At 44.2% G+C, this 19077-nt stretch overlaps 1 protein-coding gene across 3 annotated transcripts in view; it reads right to left on the bottom strand.

The window, feature by feature from the left end:
- ASTN1 (astrotactin 1) overlaps positions 1–19077 on the bottom strand; it is a 335437-nt gene that overhangs the window by 172887 nt on the left and 143473 nt on the right. For 2 of the 3 annotated variants that reach the window (XM_053607622.1, XM_053607623.1), the window contains exons 4-8: positions 18597–18743; positions 17065–17172; positions 11929–12078; positions 10772–10939; positions 2036–2120 (exon numbers count right to left, since the gene is read on the bottom strand). In XM_053607622.1, the coding sequence (XP_053463597.1) occupies positions 2036–2120; positions 10772–10939; positions 11929–12078; positions 17065–17172; positions 18597–18743 (658 nt within the window). Of the gene's footprint in view, positions 1–2035; positions 2121–10747; positions 10940–11928; positions 12079–17064; positions 17173–18596; positions 18744–19077 lie in introns of all 3 variants that reach the window. The other variant, XM_053607621.1, reaches the window with a different exon arrangement.

Raw genomic sequence — 19077 nt, 5'->3', positions numbered from 1 at the left:
TCCTTTCCCTAACTTCATTCTCTCTTGTTCTTATCCCTCAACTTCAATCCGTTCCAGAACATTTGCCCTCTTCCAACATCTACGGGCATCTATCATTCCTTGACTTAGTCATCAGCTGGCTAAGTCCTCAGAGTTGAGTTCTTCTATTCCTTTATCATAAATTACTCCCTTGGGCTCTTCAATCATTTTTATTGTTCTTCTCCAAACTCTCACCCATTTGTCACCATATTTATTGCTTTGAGACTCTAGAACTACATTCAGTATTCTAGGCTTGGACTCATCAGCATCACATAGAAAAGGCTGATCACTGACTGCAGGAATGTGAGCCCTCTACAGAAATGTCTGAAATGACATTGGTTTCTTTTTTCTCCACCAGTCAGGCTGCAAACACATATCTAATTTGTAATCCAAGTCATTACACTAAGATGTCTCTTGCCTTGATTTCTTCCTAATTTTCCCTGCTGCAGCAATTGTTAGTATTAGTTAGCATTTATTTATCCCTTTCTCTTCTCACCCTCCTTCACAAACCAGCCCTGGGGAAGGGAAGCTCTTGGCTTTCAAAAAGACAATAGGAAGTCCATTTTAAAAAACAATGGATTGGGCAGTGCCTGTGGCTCAAAGGAGTAGAACACAGGTCCCATATGCTGGAGGTGGCAGGTTTAAACCCAGCCTTGGCCAAAAATAAAAATAAAAAATAAAAAACAATGGAAGGGCCAGGCATGGTGGTTCATGCTTATAATTCTAGCACTTTGAGGGGCTGAGGCAGGAGGATGGCTTGAGACCTGGAGTTTGAGATCAGCCTAAGCAATGGCACAACACCCTACCTTTATAAAAAATAGAAAAATTAGGGACAGGTGCAGTAGCTGACTCCTGTAATCCTAATACTCTGGAGGCCAAGGCAGATGGATAGCCTGAGCTCAGGAGTTCGAGACCAGCCTGAACAAAAGCAAGACCTCACCTCTGAAAATAGCTGGGCATTGTGGAGGCCACCTATAGTCCCAACTACTAGAGAGGCTGAGGCAAGAGGATTGCTTGAGCTCAAGAGACTGAGTTTGTTATGAGCTATGACGCCAGGACACTCTACCCAGGGGTGACAAAGTAAAACATTGTCAAAAAAAGAAGGAAAGAAAAATAGAAAAATTGGTCAGGTGTGGTGGTGCATGCCTGTAGAATCAGCCACAAGGGCATCTGAGGCAGAAGGAACTTGATCCCAGGGGAAAGAGGGGGCAGTAAGCTATGATGATGCCTCTGCACTCCTGCCTGGGTGACAGAGCAAGTCTGTCTCAAAAATATCAAAAAAGCAGTAGAAGGAGGATGGGGGTGGTAGCTTCACAACCATGTGAGTGCACTAATGCCACTGAATTACACAGTTATAAAAATGGCGGAAAGGGTCAATTTTATGTTATATATGTTTTATCCCAATCAAAACATCCTAAAATGTTAAAAGTAAAACAGGAATAGATAAAGTCACTACTTTACCCAGTCATGCATGCCTGGCGGAAAGCAAAAGTCTTACAGGGAAATGGTAATTGGAGATCAGGCAAAAATCCTCTGTTCCTCAGCCCAGAGCCCTCCTTAAGTCTTTGCATGTCACTCCTGCTGACAGTCCTGGTGAAAACAAGTTTCTGCTCCTGTCAGTCTCGCAAAGCTCATCAGGCTCTGGGAGACCTGCACTATAGTCTGTGTGCCTTGCGTGTGTGTCTCCAGCAAAATCATCAGCTAAATTCTGCCTGTGGAATCCTTGTGGCTGGCAGTGGTGTGAAAAGAAAGAGAGGGACAGCTTGATTTTCAGATCCCAGCTGGAGGCTGCGGGGCTGCGAGTCAGAGGCATCATCTCTTGACTCGTAAATGGAGAAAACGATGATACGGACGTCACTGGAAGGGTATAAATATGGAAAGACACAGTGACATTTTTACCCATTGACTGTTCAGAATAAGCCACCCTTCAGTTCTCTCCATGCAGTTGCTCCGCGTCACGTCTGTGTGGGGAGCAGTGACATGTAGGAACCGGCTTGCTTGCCATCCCCTCACTTACCCCTGGTTTGTCCCCCATTCATTCCGAATGCAAAGGTGCTTGTGTACGGGATCCTTCATGTAACCTTCATAGCAGAGGCACTCCCCTTAGAAGCAGGGCAAGGAGGAAGAAAGAGAAACATGAATGAATGGATTAATGCATCTGTATTTGACAAGATTCACCTGTGAGGGTCAGATTGAACTCTGACCCTGCTCATGGCACGAATCAGACAGTGAACCCCACTATGTCTTCTTCTCCCCTCTCTACCACCTATGTGGGGGAACCCACCCACCAATCTCTCCATTTTCCAGGATGTGATCATCTTCACTACAGGAGGAAACTAATCTTTAGAAAGCACCTATTCATAAGTCCTCTGTGAGCACAAACACCAACAGTTCTTTGAAAGAAGTGATTTTTTTCATCTTTATTTTCTCAATGCCCAGTATACTGCAAGGCACATATTAGGTGATCAATAATGTTTACAGACTGCATAAGTGAGTCATTTCATGAAAGACTTCTAGGAATCATGACAAGTTGGTATTATGAGCTCTATTATTCTTAGGAGGAAAGCTGAGGCTTGGAAAAATTGAAGGACTTATTTAAAGCTTGTAAGTGGCAGAGTTAATATCTGAAGCTATGTCTGTCTGTTTCACCCATGCTTCTGGCCCACACAATAGCTACTATATTTAGAGGAAGCCACTTACACCTATTATGGTTTTAGAGGAACTCTGGGTTTTAGTGTTTAAGTGAAAATGGCTCATTATTAATATCTTTGAGCTAATAAACAAGAGGATCTCTACAATCCTATATTTGTTTTAGGCATTTCTCGGCTTCATTATCATTGGTTACTTCATTAGTATGCCATGAACCCTCTGCAATTGTATGCAAAACTATATATATGTGTATATGCATTTTTCTGAAGCAAGGTTCCATAAAATTCATCTAATTTACAAGCAAATCCAAGATCCCCCAAGGGATGAGGTTAAGACTCATTGGTCTATTTAGTACTGATCTTAAAGAATATTGTTGCTGTTTCCTTATGCAAAGCTATTCAGTTACACTAAAGCACTGTTTTTTACTCCTCTAATATCTGGTCATTTTATTCATAATCAGTGAAAGAACAGAATGTGACTTACTGAAATTTGTACATAACAAAGGGGCCATGCCCAAGGAATGGGCATACCATTTCTTTCTCTTTCAAGGGAGAGATACTTAAAAAGGATATAAATAGAATAATAGCTATTTTCTCTTTCTGAAAATAAAACCCAATAAAAATGAAGTGAAGGTCCCTCAAAGGATAGGGTCTTGACAAGGGATTTGTTTTAGCATCTTAGTTCAACCATTCATTTCAAGATTGACCTTTAAGCTACTGTCCATTAGAGCCTCACTTACGGGGTCACTCCCATTTTCATCCTCCAACCTGCTGGGCTCAATGTGCTGAGGAGGGGAGTGAAAATGAGTAACTTCATAATTGGTAAAAAAAATCCATGGGGAGTATTAGAATAGGAGATTGTCTCTTGTCTAGAGAATTATGGCTTCCATACAGGTTGAATTCCCAGTGGCTTCAAATTTACTGGCTTTGGTGATACTTAGCTGCATCAAGAAGTAGTCAGGGAACTCTGAGTCAAACCTAAGAAAACAGCCTGGAATTAGGTAACAGGTATGGCTGGGGGAAGGAGGCTCTTTCTCTGATAAAATAAAAGGTAAAAAAAGGTAAGAACAGGGAAGGCAAGAGAAGGAAGGGCCAGGAGCCTGGCTTCAGACCTTCTCAGTTCCGGAGAAAGCGTGGACAGTAGACAATCAGTTACCCCCTATAGGCAGGCCTTTGTTAAATAGTAAATAATGGAAAATAAATTAATTAGAAAGTTTGTCCTAAATGTACAGATAATGTACCTTTGCCCTAAATGTACAGATAATGCCCTAAATGTGCAGACATCTAGGCCAGTGAATATATCAAGGGCTCAAGTCTGCCCTTAAAAGGTAGTCTCCTGATTGTCCTGATGGACAATTAGCCATGGGCAAATATTAAAAAAAAAAAAAAACAGGCAGCAGTCTCAGTAGGTTGTCAAACCCATTGCTTGGACTCTTAGAATGGTTTTGGCTGGACATCTTGTCTAGAATTAAGGATTGACAAAAAAGGGAATCCTCTTCCATATTTGACAGCCAGTTACCACAAAACCTGTAAAAATCAATGCAGTAACAACTCAAAGAGTTCAAGCAGAGCCCCGTTTTCCTAACCGTGGCTGTAGCCTCCATTTGTGCAGCACATTCACCTCCTCACATTGCCTTTGCAGTCATTATCTCCTCATGAGTCTTCCTTCATTCATTACCACGTGGGAACCCACTGCCAGCAACAGATAAAGGTTTTCTCCGCAAAATGGCACATGCAGCCCCAAGTCCAAGAAGCAGAGAACATTTTCAGACCTATCATGCTAGAGTTTGAGAATCTCCAAAAATGTACCTCTCAAAACATCCTGACTTCCGGAAACCAACAAACTTCCCTTGTCTGTAATTCCTCTACAAAACCAGTTTGGCCATCCACACAGAAAGGAGTTCAGACTTGATGAGGAAAGTTGCTATGGTAACCAACTGCTAAATCTTGACTTTAAGAGGGGTTTCATGCAAGCACAGGCTCTGACTGTTAGCTGTGAATTTTAAAGACCCCACAAGGGTGTTGGATGCCCTCCTAAGCTAGAAGTGTTACAGTCTCCGCATCTGCTGCGACAGATGGTGGGGAACACATGAGGCGCCGACTCCATGGCGGTGTATATGGGAATCCAACGGAGAGACGACGTGTCACAGCACAGAAGTGCCCAGCCAGAAGAGAGTGTGCCCTGTGAGAGGCACACAGGCAATTGTGCTGCCAAGGAGGACAGCTCCCGAGAGCCAGTCGGTGCAGGGTCTGGAGACAGCTACACTTGATTGGTGCTTGGTGCCCTGAAGGCATATGCCTGGAGGTACCTCATGTGTTGGACAGAGCCTTTCGTCACTCCCCATTCCACAGCCAAAGGGCTGAGGCACACATCCTTCCCAAGGACTAAAGGAAGCCTTTGAAACTGGGCATCAAGACACGACTGGGCTTATTCCATGTCCTTCATAAGGTAAATGCAGATGGGCTTCATAAGGTAAATGCAGATGGGGGCCCAAAGCCCTGAGTCAGCTCTGTATTTCAGGTATTGCTTATCTTTTATTAAATGGAATTGGGTGTGCTCCTCTACAAAGGGAAGACTTTGCAAGACATCTGGACTCAGGTAGTATCTAATTGCCTAGTCTCTCTCCCCTTGGAGACCTCAGGGAAAAAGTAGGCTCAGTGTCAAACGACCCTCCTACAACTCTGGGAGGGAACACAGGGGATAGGTGTCAGCAGTGTATCCTTATAGAGGAGAGGTGAAAGTCACTGAAGTGAGTTTAGAATGAGTGGGCAATCCACTATCAAATCAGATTCCAAAAACCCAGGGAAGATGAGACAGAGAGAGAGAAAGAGAGAGAGAAGTTTGCATTTAGGGCAAACTTTCTAACACTACCAAAGCCAGAGGCAGGCAAAGGGAAGGCAGGCTGGATCAAGGCTGAGAAACGGGTCCGATGCCCCTCAGTGGGTTCACATGTGTCCACGTGGTTGGGTCTGGCCCATGGAAAAACGTGAGACAGAAGGGATTTCAGTGACCATATTCGTTGGAGATTAAAACTTAATTTAGCTTGAAAGCCTGTGTTCCTTGCAGAATCATAAAAGCTTCATATCTTGAAAAGGCCAATAAGGGTCTGTGGCCAGGATTGATGAGAGCTATGAAGTGAAGCAGGTGTGTGAGGCCTCTGCAGCTGTCCATATGGCAGAACAAAAGCCAAGCAGTCTGAGTTTCCCTCAACAAACAAAAATATCATATAAACATACAACCACAAGGCTGGGCACGGTGGCTCATGCCTATAAACCCAGCACTCTTGAGGCAGGTGGATTGCTTGAGCTCAGGAGTTTGAGATCAGCCTGAGAAAGAGTAAAACCCTGTCTCTAAAATATAGCCAGGCCCCATGGCAGGTGCCTATAGTCCCGGCTACTCAGGAGGCTGAGGCAAGAGGATTATTTGAGCCCAAGAGTTTGAGGTTGCTGTGAACTATGATGCCATGGCACTCTACCCAGGGCAACAAAGTGAGACACTGTCTCTAAAAAAATAAATAAATAAAACAAAAACATACCACCATAATAACACCCCTTAGAAAGTGCAAGAAGAGTAAACATCTGGCTGGACCCAGAGGGGGCTAAGCTATACAGCCTTAATCTTTTGCTGCCGGCCCAAGTTGACTAGAGCTATACCGTGGATTATAAACTCGAGAGCCTGGGAAAGGATATCAGTGTGCAGTGGGCAAAGGGCTTCATCTGCCACTGCCACTTAGAAGCAGAACAATTCTAAGCTCCCTTCCTGATGCTTGAGCAGTGGAAGTGCCTTTCATACTCCCCTGAAGTGTGAGTTATTATTTTTTATTATGGGTTAACATGAGGGTATACAGGATTAGGTTATATTATTTGTGTTTGTAAGGTAAAGTTCAAAGTCTGAGCTGTTGTTGAGTTCTTCAACCAGGAGATGTTCCATCTACCTGACATTGTTGTACCAGAGAGGTGGGAACTAATGGATTCCTCTCCTCTCTCCCTCTCCCCCTTCTTGAATTTAATTGTGTTTTTCTCTCATGTGGGCCTATAGTTGTTGTTCTACTATTTTGAGATTAGTAGTGAGTACATGAATGCATGCTTTGTCATTCTTGAGATATTCAGGAGAATGTTCTCCAAATCCTTCCACGTAAATTCAAAAGATGCACAGTCTCCATCTTTTTATGGCTGAATACTATTGCAAGGAGTTTTGAGTCAGGCAGCCTGAGCATGAAGTCTGGCTCAGCCATTAACTTGGCAAGTGACCTTGAACAAATTTGTCACGTCTCTGTAAAATAGGGATAGTGTAGTGCAGACTGCACAGTGTTTCTGTGAAGCTGCCATTACAAAGCGTAAGTAGAGCTCAGCACCTGTCATATAGCCATCTCTCAATAAATAGGACTCATCCTTATTTTTACCGAAAACCATTTTTCTACACATTTCCCCCATGAGGGCACTGTGAAGCTAGAACCCAAGATGCTTTCTGAAGTTGTCAGTGGGTAAAACTAACCCAAATGCATCTAGTTTCCCAACCAACAGAAGCTAAGAACACAGCTGGTCACAGGTCCAGAACTGTTAGAAGAGGGTCACAGAACTCAGTGGAAGACTGGAAATGACAGACAAATCCTGGAGTTCAAGGCCACCATTTCTCAGCTACATCCAGATTCAAATTAGAAAGTCTGTGGACCCTTGATGACTAGAAGAGCATTTGCTAGCGCTTCCTACGTTACAGGCCTTGGGCTCAGAGCTGCAGGTATACTACATCCCTCCAGATAGCATGTTGCTAGAATCCAAATATAGAGGTGGCTGGGATGGAAAGAGGATCAGCAGGCTCCCTCCAGCTCCATTCTTCCATAGATTTCTGACACATCTTTAGAAGGCCTATAAATTAGGCCTCGAAATATGAAAAGGAACTTAACAATGCCTGTTCTTTCTCTCTTTGTCTTTTCTCTTCTTGCTTGGTGTGTTAGTTTTCTATTGCAACAGTAAAAAAAAAATAAATAAATAAAACAAATTACCCCAAATTTAGTGGTTTAAAGCAATTCATCTTTTAGTTCTGTAGGCCAGAAGTCTGACATGGGTTTCAGTTGGGCTAAAATCCAGGTGTCTGTAGAGTTTTCTTGATCCGTTTCCTTGCCTCTTCTGGCTTCACATTCCTGGGCTGGTGCCTCCTTCCTTATCCAAAGTCTGTAATGGCTGGTCAAGTCCTTCTGACATCCCACCACTCTGACCTCCTCTTCTCCTTCCCACTTTTAGGAACCCTTGTGATTAAATTGGGACCATCAGATAATCTTTCTGTTTTAAAGTCAGTTGTTCAGCAACCTCCATTCCATACACAACTTTCATTCTTCTTGGCCAGGTAACACAAGATACTCACAGGTTCTGGGGAATGTGGACATCTTTGGGAGGCCATTATTCTGTCTCCTACATGCAGCATCCCAAGCATTGTGCAGGTAATTGGTAAACACAGGCTTAGCTTTGGGATGCTCCCAGGAAGGGTGTTTGGGGAGAGCTCCACCCACACCAGAGGCTGCTCCTTCTCAGGGACTGAGCATCTGTGTTTGTGTGTTGTTTGTGTGTTTACGCACTTGCACGGATGTGTGTGTGTGTAAAAATGTATACAAGTGCACTTGCACAGCTCCATGCATCCATATGGGCAGACCCCTCCGCATGGCTGGGAAAGCACATGTCCCAACACTATGACATTTCCAAGTAAGCGAGCTGGAGGATTACAAAAATAATGTCGACTTGACTTGATGCCAATTCCCACACTCAGCTCTTTGAAAGAAAGGCTCAAGGATGGAGTGTGGGAGGCGATAAAGTTTCTTGCTGATGAGCGTGTGGGATGACCACATCATCCCATGTGCAGAAAGAAGCAGGGGGAGAGGGGGGGCTTTCCAATGCCAGCGTTAATGAAAATAGAAGTTTTTGCAGCTTTGTTTCTCAGCTGTTGCCCAAAATGAAGATGTTGCACCTTAGTTTCATTGTGGGGTTTGGGTTCTTCAGTCTTCCTCCATGGCTTTCCAATTGGAAATTCGTTAATTGTTGCAGATACTGGGAAGCCATTAGCAGGAGAGAGGCTTTCCAAAGTCATTTTCAGCAAGGATTAGAAATGAGACATCTGGAAGGAACTGAAGATAGGAGAGCTTCGCTATAGACAAGCCGCTTCTGAGCACAGGCAATGGGAGTGTTTAGTAATGGCTGTTGATTAAATAGTCTTGAATGACAACTCTATTGGTTCTGACATGTCTGGAGAGATTAAGAAACCTTTTATAACCCCATCTCTGCTCCTATTTCATGACAGATAGAATACAGACTCTGCTTTAGGTCACTGTGGGACTCTGGATAAGTCATATAACTTCTCGAGGAATCCAAATGTTAATGTCAAGAAAAGAGGCAGTTTTTCACCAATACTTGAAACATAAAATACTAATCTTTTCTTTCCACGTGCAATCAGAAGCACTTTCTGTTCTTTAAAACCCAAGTAGAAGTATCCAAGGTCCTCTGGAGATCATGCATCTCTCAGAAGTGAGTTTCTCTACTGAGATGGTCCCAAATCCTTCCAACCCAAGCCAGTTGGAGAAGGAGGGTACCAGAGACCAGCTAAGTTGCATGGAGAGCCCTCTCTGCTGAGATTAGCTCTTTTTAATTTCTCTTGAGCAAACTAGCTTTGGGGCATGGTACACAGCCCATCTGTTTGGTTTGGTGTTTGCCTGACAGCATGGAGGAGCAGGCAAGTAAGCACAGGCTTAGACATCAGATGTTTAAAATGTATACTTTCTCCTCCATATACAGGCCTGGAATCACTGCGATGGGCCCACGTCAAACAAATTTAAGACCGAAGAAGGTGAACTGTAGACGTGTCAGTCACCTGTTACTCTCACAAATAGATTTAGGAAGGGCTCATCCTCTAGTAAGATCCCTCTACCTTGGTGCCTGAAGAAGATGACTGTGCGTGTGTGTTTTGTGTGTGTGCACGCAGGCGGTTGCATGTATATGTGGGGGGGGACTGCACATCACATACAAAAATCTTGGAAAGTTAGCCTCTAACACTGGCAATGTTTTGCTTGGGAGACTTAGATATTGCTTTATTTATTTATTTTTGGTCTGAGACATTATATTATTACTCTGGGAAGGATCTATCTGTGGTACTTGATTTACTGGAAACAGGTCATTGTAGAGACTACTGTAGATGAACCCCTTCTACAATGAAATTGTAATGACTGGAAATAAGAGATCTGTACTCACAGATAGGTTGAAATTCAGGAAGCAATGTGAGTGCACTAATTCACACCATATCTGAATTTGCACCCTCGCTCAGAGAAGCCCCATCTCCATTTGATAGTATAACAGACCTAAAGATGTTCATGCTCTTTGACCCAGTAATCTCTCCCTACCATTTATCTGAATAACTTCAAATGTTCTTGCATTTATGTGCAAAGATGTTCCTTTTAATGGTATTTATCAAAATTAAAAATTTAAGGTAGCCTAAATGTCAAATAACAGGGAACTGTTTAAATGAGCTGTGACATAGGCATACAATGGAATAACAAAAGGCCATTAAAATTATGTCATTGAGGACTGTTTAGTGATTCTGAAAAACTCTCATGATGGGATGTTAGGTAAAAAGAAAGCAGGAAAACTCTATTCTTAGTAATGCTTCCAGGAAACCTCTAAAAATCATGTATAGAAGGGAGATTGAAAGGGAGGACATTAAAATTTTAAAAGTTATTTATCCAGGAGCTATAAATACAGATTATTATCCTTTTCTTCTATAAGCTTTTGTAAATTTTTCGAATTTTCTATAATAAACATGCATTAGTTTTATAATCATAAAATGTCTGGCCCCAGTAACTAAATAACCAAAATGAATAACGAGTGGGCTCTGGAAGCCATTCTAATGTAGGCTTTCTGACTTGGAGTACAGTTAGGGTCCTTCCAAGGCTTCTGCCACAAAATAACCACACAGATTTAGCAATGCACTCAGGCAGTCTACACAGCCTAGGTTCGAGATGGCAATGAGTTGGTGGCCTTGGGAGGAATGGTCTGAGCTCCAAGGGACTGATTTCAAGAGACATGTTCCCTCTGACAGTTACCCGCTGCCCGGTGCTCCCGCCTACCAGTTTCAGGGTCACACTGGTGTTCACAGGGGTCCAGGAGCCTCCGGGCGCAAAGGTCCATGGCCCAGGGCCCACTGGAGTTCTGCTGAGAGAAGAGAACCACTTGGGCAGGGTTTAGCCAGTCACTGGCGTCTAGCTGGCTCCCCTCCAGCAAGATGAAGCGGCTCCCTGCAGGGGAGAGAGGAAGATGCCCGTGTGTGCACACAGCACACGTGTCTGAGGCACTGAAGACAGAGCACGTCCCAGTCTGAGGATCTGCCCCAATCCAAGATCATTATTCCCAACAGTCCCAGTTTGTCATCAGCCCCAGAGCAAGGGATCAGCAGGAGGCTCAGCCATCTACCTGGACTGCTGTGAGGCCTGGAACATTAGGCCCCCAGCCACACTCTCCCCCATCCCATTTCTCCAGGGTGTTCCTAAGGGACACAAGAACAGAGCAGCTCTGTGATAGCCATGGCACAGCTCCATCAGACCCAGCCACAGGCACTGGCACTCACCCAAGGAACGGGGCCTACTGCCTGTCCCCACGTGCTGTAAGTATAGCAGCCCCTCCCACGCTGCAGGAGCAGCCCCCACCTGTTTCCAGCCTTCCAGCAATGACATTAACAAGTCAATTAGGTGCTCTGGGCTTAAATGATTCAGGGACTCTCAGAACCTATATAACTCCCTCATTATATTAGGGTCCCCATGGATGAAAGTAAATTATTGCTTCTGAATTCTAGGCTTACAGCAAGTTACTGCAATTAGGAATTTCTCACCTGGGCATACCAAACCAAAGCATGGCTAATCCTTAAACACCTCTACTACTCCATGTATGTAGCTTTTCCCTTCTCAAAGACTGGGAGAATCTTGGTGTCTGCCTACCTGTAGCCAGTATGCTCTGCATTTCTCTACAAAGATAGGGACTTATCTAAAAACAAAGATGAGAATGGGCATAGAGAAGAAGAGGGGATCTCTTCAGTTTGTTTTTTTAACCTGCTTTTTGAGTTCAACTAAGGGCAATACAATTTTGTCCTAAACTTTATTTATTTAAATTTAGTTCCCCCCACCATCACTATAGGAATAGGTAACAGTGACCTCTGGCTTTCTAACCTTTGCCCAACCTGAAAACCTTCCTTTCTAGGGAGAAGGTTGCATACTTGGAAGAATGGGCTCACCATCGGCGATCAGGTGCTCAGGGACGTGCAGGGTGATCTTGACAACGAGAGGGCAGCTGACGTGGGAGGAGCACACTAGGCCGATCACACAGCTAGTGATGCTGATCAGGGTCAAGGTGGTCTTGTTCACAGGACTTCGGGGAGAACCCACTGAAAGTGAGACACAAGCAAGACACATGGGGTGAAAATCTTGGCACTGGGAGTCCAGCTTGGTCTTTTGCTGCCCAACCCGGTAAACAGGGGAGGCAGCTGGCAGATTTAGCCCACGGCAGGAAATGTCCCTGGCTGTATGACCTTAGTGACCTTTATCCTCATGGACACCATGCCATCAGTTGGAAGCAGAGAAATTATGGCCAACTGGTGGCCTTCAGGGTCAACAATGAACGGTTTGCTGATCACCATCACTCTTCCCGGGCAGGAGTCACAAGAGAAATCATAGCAGGAGGCATCCTCTCCCTTTAGTCACCTTACTGAGCTCCAAGTGCTTGCCAAGGGGGGTGGGAATGCTTTAGCCCTAGGCTGCATTTCCCACTGCTGTTCATAGAGGGCGCGCTCCATGGAGAGCTCCACTCCAGCTCCGGTGGTGCAAACTACCCCTCCAGAAGGAGCACTGAGCTGGAAGTGCTTGTGCTTACTGTGTGTGAGAGCCCTACCAAGAGACACTTACTCTCTGGGGCCTGGAATGAGGAAAACAAGGAATGTCTGCTTTGTATGAGTGGACGATGTTGTCACAGCAGAAAGCAGCCCACAGTCTTGCAATCACTGGGGGAAATAATCATTGCTAAGGAGTGGGAAACACTCCCAGGAAGGTGGAGACAGGGACAGGGAGGGAAGGGTTGGTTTGTCTGTCTGTTTGGGGGTTTAGGGTGTTTTCTGGTTTGGCTCTTCAGGTTTTTTGTTTGATTTTTGTGTGTGTGAGGGAGAGGATAAAATGACAGTAAGCAGAAGGGCCTTATGCTTATGGAGGCAGCACAGATGCTTAAGAAAACCAGGCAAAAAAATGTGTGGGTCTTGTATTCTATGTTGATATTTATTATTGATAATGCTAAAAGGCATCCATTATGGCAGGCACCGTGTTAAGTGTTTTACATATATTACTTTATTTTTAATATTTCCTTCTTTACAATAAGCCCGTGAGTCGCTATAGTGACACTCCCCCCCCACAAAAGAGCTAAAGCTCATTGTGATAATTAGCACCCCCAGAGTGGTGACAGTGTTTCAAGCACCGGTGCTCAGGGTATTACAGGGGTCAAGGCGCATAGAACAATGACGCCAACCTTAGAAGGCAGATCCCCTGGAGAAAGAGAGGGCTGGAGAGGCTGTAGGGCAGGTGTAGGGTGAAGCAGCCACTAAGGGGTGGAGCTGGAACCAGAATGCAGGTGCAGCTGAGGCTGTGGCCCACAGGAACCGTGCAGTATTTGGTCTTTAGGCCCAGTGGAGCCTTTGGAACTGCTGTTATCAGGAGAAGAGGAATGAGCTTTTGGTTCATGGCTGCACCCCTCCTTTAAGGGAGCAGGGTCCTATGAGTGGGAGAGAGAGACCAGAGGGCAGCAGGCGGCTCCTGGGTCCTCTGTGCTTATTGCCTGGGGATATTCTATTCACAATACCATCCTTCCATACTGTAGTCTATCCACCCACACAGGCCTCGGCAGTGAATTCACACCCAGAACATCCCTCAGGCATTCAAATGGGAGCATACCCTAAACTGCACTGGCCACCTACTCTTCAACTCTGTTCCCAGCCTTCTTCCATGGCCCTGAGAATAGTACTGCCACCTATGTGGTGTCTCAAGTCAGAAAGCTCCAGCATGTCTAACTCTTCCTTCTTGTTTGCAGGCCACAACCCTCTGCCCAACTCAGCACCAACACCCTCCACTGATGCTATTGAATTTTTTCACTTTGTGTACAAAGTTTCTCCAGCCTCCATTTTCTCCATCTGTCCCTAACCTCTGTCATCTCATACCTGGACAACAGCAGCAGCTGTCCACCTGTCTCCCTGCCTCAGGCTCACCACTCTCACCTGTCCTGTGCATGGCCCCAGTGAGACCCACAGTGGATAAGGGCAATGTTTTAAAAGCTTTAGTGACTCCAACTGAAGCGTGAGGTTCAAGTCCCTGGATGTCACGGCCAGGTACTTTGTGGCTTCTGTTGATCTCCCAGCCTTATTTCCTATGCAACCCACAGGGTTGCACCCAAAACTTCATTCTAGTAAACCTTTGACTGCTCCCTGGTGAGACCATCATCGTTTACGTCTCAGTGACTTTGCACATATTATTTCCTCCTCCACAGAAGGCCATTTTGTCACCTTGTCAGCCTGGTATACACCTACTCTTCACATCTCAGCTCAAACAACATCTCCCTGTAAACACTTCCCTGAAACCTTCAAGAACAGATTCTCTCTCACTCTTTGGTGGTGTTTTAGCCCTCCGTGCACTCTGCTGTTACAGCTCTTATCACTGTGTCATCACTGTTTACGGGCAATTGCTGCTATTCTCATGTGATCACAATAACTTGCTACTGATATTCCTGTCTCTGTGGTCTTTCTGCATCATCAACCCATAACCCGGCATCTCCATCTAGCTTCAAAACCTCCAGGGGTTCCCGATGACCCACAGACAAGGGCAAACTCAGACACATGGCATGTGTGTGCCCCCTGGTTAGCTAGCCCATTCTCCAGCCACATCCCTACCATCTCTGGGTACTTCTATACAGTAGAACCTCTGTAAGTTGACCACCCAAGGGATGGCAACAAACTGGTCAACATATGGAGGTGTTCAACATAAGGAGCTAGGCCTACTATACTGATGTGTGGTGTATGTCTAGAGGTGGTCAATGTGGGGACATGTCAACTATGGAAGTTCTATTGTATTTATATTCTAGATGACAGCTGCCATATTCACCTACTTTTGCTTCCTTAGAAACACCATGTTCTTTGAAGGCTTTGTGCCTTCAAAGCTTTTTAAGCGCTGTTTCCCTTAGCCTTCTCCTGTTTCAAAAAATCCTACACCTTGTATATAACCTAGTTCTAATTATTTTCATCTTCTTTGCTTCCTATTTGCTGTCAGGTAGAATCATCTGTTCTCTCTTCTGAGCATTCGCTTTATTTTATTTATATTATTAAATTAAGCCTTATCACTGTGCCATGCTTCCATGTTTCTACCACTTATCACAAAGCCTTATCCATAGTGGGGGGGGTTACAAAATGTTTTTGCTGGTCTGATGGATGTATCCAGTCCAATTCAACAAACATTTACAAGTGTCTATTATAGGCAAAATCCTTCACTAGGCACTCTGGGAAAATAAATTAGCCATGTCCCATCCCTAAGAAGCTTACAGTCTAGGTAACAGCAATAAACAGCTGATGCATTAAGAAAGCTTGGTATTTAAAAGAAACAGTTTCACGCTGTAAAGAAACTCATTCTAATGCTTTACCATAGAATTTCTTAAACAAGATTTTATTATATCCTTCTCTGATCAGGTCTAGGTGGGCTGGGCCCAGGTTGAGTACCTGTTGTCTATAAAAAGGCAATGAGTATCAAATGAGATGGGGGGGACCCTAATCCACATTCATACTTCAGGGAAAGTTGGGGCATCAGACCTCAGAATACTCAAAGCCCTATTGATTTCCTGAGAAAAAATGGTGGAAAGAACTTTTATTATACTGATGGCAGTGGAGCCTATAGACACTAGAATTTATGGCTGTTAATAAAAAGGATTCTGAATGCAGTGGGAGGAAGGGAACTCAAGTGGGGATAGGAGAAAGTCAAAAGGTGTGTCTTTTGTGGGGGGAGTGGTTGACTCTTGCCTGAAGGAAATGCTTTTGAATGTAGCAGGACATGATGTCACTCAGATATCCTCCTTTATACAGGAATCTTAGGGGGACTCTGTCCAAAATTCTTGCAAATAGGACACTATAAAAACCTGAGGCTGAACCATGAGAATTTTTTTTTTTAAGACAGAGGCTTATTCTGTCATCCTGACTAGAGTGTCATGACATCATAGCTCACGGCAATCTCAAACTCTTGGGTTCAAGCAGTACCCTTGTCTCAGCCTCCCAAGTATCTGGGACTCACCTGCCACAACACCCAGCTAGCTTTTCTATTTTTAGTAGGGATGGGTCCTATCTTGCTCAGGCTGGTTTCAAATTCCTGAGCTCAAGCAATCCACCCACTTCAGCCTCCCAGAGTGCTGGGATTACGGGCGTGAGCCATCGTGCCCAACTACCACCATGAATTCTAACAAGGTAGGAATTTCACCATGCTTTAGCAGTCACCAAAAAGGGGTGCATTTTAATATAATTTAATCCTGATAGTAGACCTCTGCATGAGGTATTGTTAACTCACTTAATATGGGAGAGAAGGAGGCTCCGAGGATTTATTGTCAGATCCGATATCCCACAGCGAGTAACTGGTGAAGCTAATTGGTGCTTGAACCAGAACTCCCTCTGTGACAATGGTGATACCAACAATGTGGTGGGCGGTAGTAGCCACAGCTGCCATAGTCACACCTGAAGCCACTAGTCAGGAGAGTAGAATGGCCCAGGCAGTGGCTGTGTGGAAAGACAGCACTGCCAAAGCCAAGGATGGATTAGCTACCTGAACCCCGCCAGGGGAAGGAGTGAACTTGGAGGCTAAAGGTCCTGTGAGTCTCCCAGGCAGGGGCATAGAGGTCAAAGACATTCTCAGGCCATAGATCATCCCTCAGCTACCTACCCCTACCCTTGCCTATTGCAATCTCAAAGCCCATGTGGGGCAAAGGCAAAGGGGTACTATCCATTTTTTTCACATATGACACACTTTATCAACTTTATTTCCATTGTCTAAACAACTAAATATGACTCCTGAGGCTTTCAGAAGGAATTGAGAATCTTCTGACCAAGAAATAGCCTTTCAAACAACTTGGAAACTTGTTTGAGAGTGCCATTATCTGGGAGAGATGATTCTCTGAAAAATTCCACTCTAGGCTCTTCTTTCTTCCTTAGGAGGAAACACCAGATATGGTCCAAGATTTTTCCTGCAGAAACTGACATTGGTCCACAGAGCCATCAACCCCATTCACAACCTCTGCAGCTCCTTGATTCCCCCCACCTCCATCCCAGGACCCCTGTCACCACCTCTGCCCCCTCCATCCTTCCTACCTCTACTGCGCCTCCGGCTCCTTGAGGGATCTGTGTAAAAGGTCAGCTGGGGGTCGTTCTCTGCCTCTGTGCCAGAATCCCCTTCAGGGTTCAAAAAGGCAGAACCAGCTGTAATGGAAAGGGGTGTGGCCAAGATAGCATTTTTAGTTGTGTCTTCATGACACCAAATCATTGGGCAAGTTCAACAGAAAAATTGATAAAATTGAGAGCAAGCTGACTGATAATCTGGGAGAAGTAGCCCAGGGGATTGGGAGCTCCTGATATACCTCTTGTCCATTAAGCCCACCTCCCTCTGACTGGGGCTGGCCCCTACCTACCCAAGGGCACTCCCAGGGATGGTGGCTGGAAAAGCAAAAAAGGGAACTGTTTCTCATTACAGTCTATGATTCTGTTAATATGAGGCTGGAATTATGTTTTAAGAGGTCTAGGATATTACATTTTTATGAATTTTTTTGGTTCTAGAATTAATATATATATATATATAAAGTACAAAAACACAGAAGGAATAAAAAAAATACACAGAAATGCATGACAGGAACAACCCTGATGTCCTTTAAATTGTCTAAATTTGAGAAAAGCTCTGCTAATATTTGATATGTGTACTCTCTGTCTTTTTCTGATATAGAAACAGGTAAAGGTTTTTTTAATCTCTCTTTAAAAATGACTTTTTGCTGTACCTTCCATTTTATAATGTATTTTTTTCCATTTAATAGATGGGTGGACAACTTTCCATATTAACAAATATGGATCTATATTATCATTTTTTTGTTTGTTAGTTTGTTTTTTTTTCTTCTTTTTTTTAATTAGTATTAGATCATAGCTGTGTACATTAATGCAATCATGGGGTACCATGCACTGGTTTTATAAACAGTTCAACACATTTTCATCACACTGGTTAACATAGCATTCCTGGCATTTTCTTAGTTATTGTGTTAAGACAATCATATTCTGCATTCACTGAGTTTCACATGTACCCTTGTAAGATGCACCGCAGGTGTAATCTCACCAATCACCCTCCCTCTGCCCAACCTCCCCCCTCCCTTCCCCCCCTCTCCCCCTTCCCCATATTCTTAGGTTATAACTGGGTTATAGCTTTCATGTGAAAGCCATAAATTAGTTTCATAGTAGGGCTGAGTGCATTGGATACCTCTATATTATCATTTTGAATGGCTGCATGGTGAGCCACTGGACAGTAGACAGATGTGCCAGGTAGTTAACCAATTCCCCGTTGATGGGCATTTAAGCTATTTCCAATTTTTCGCTTGTTTAAACAATGTTGTGATGAACAGCCTTTTACACACTTCTTTGTGCACTTATTCAATTATTTCCTAAGGATAAATTCATGTTGGTGGAATTATTCAGTCAAAAGGTTTGCACGTTTAAATTTTTTGGTAAGTAACCTTTAACTGCCCTCCAGAACAACTGGGCCAAGGGCATACCCCCTCTGGCCATGCGTAGGTAAAGGGGATTAATGGCCCTGCCTCTGCTCATAGTAACAAATCTATCTGCAAGCCTACATCGGACACGCTTACCTCTTGCCTTGTTGTTGATCCGTTTTCTTTGGCTACTGGAGGTGTGAGAGAGTAGGGTGGCCTGCTGGTGGTTAGAGTCCACGGGGCTGGTAGCAATAATGTTATCTTTATACTTGTTCATCAGTGACAGCTTGGCATTGTCACTGCCTGTATAAGGAAAAGTTGAGGCAAAAACTTTGAGAAAGAAAGCAAGAGAAAGTGAGAGCAAGGAAATCGGCATGAACACAGCAGATGAGGCTTCGAAAAATTGAAATAAGGAGCCTACAAAGTGAGAGATTGATTGGCAGAAAGAAACTGAAATATTCCTCTCTGATTTCGAGGGGACTACAAAGTTATGGGAGAAGCAGCGAAGTCAGGGGATTGCAATTGAAAATCCAGTTCAATTATTCTGTATTGACAAGATCACCACTTGTAACCCTTTAGCTAAATACACTGCAGATGTCTTTCTTTTGGTCAGCACAGGGTTTTAAAAGAAGTGGGA

This window comes from Nycticebus coucang, chromosome 10 (genome assembly GCF_027406575.1).
Source record: "Nycticebus coucang isolate mNycCou1 chromosome 10, mNycCou1.pri, whole genome shotgun sequence".
NCBI lineage: Eukaryota > Metazoa > Chordata > Mammalia > Primates > Lorisidae > Nycticebus > Nycticebus coucang.
The sequence above is the reverse complement of the archived record's forward strand: the minus strand, read 5'-3'. Positions and strand labels throughout refer to the sequence as shown.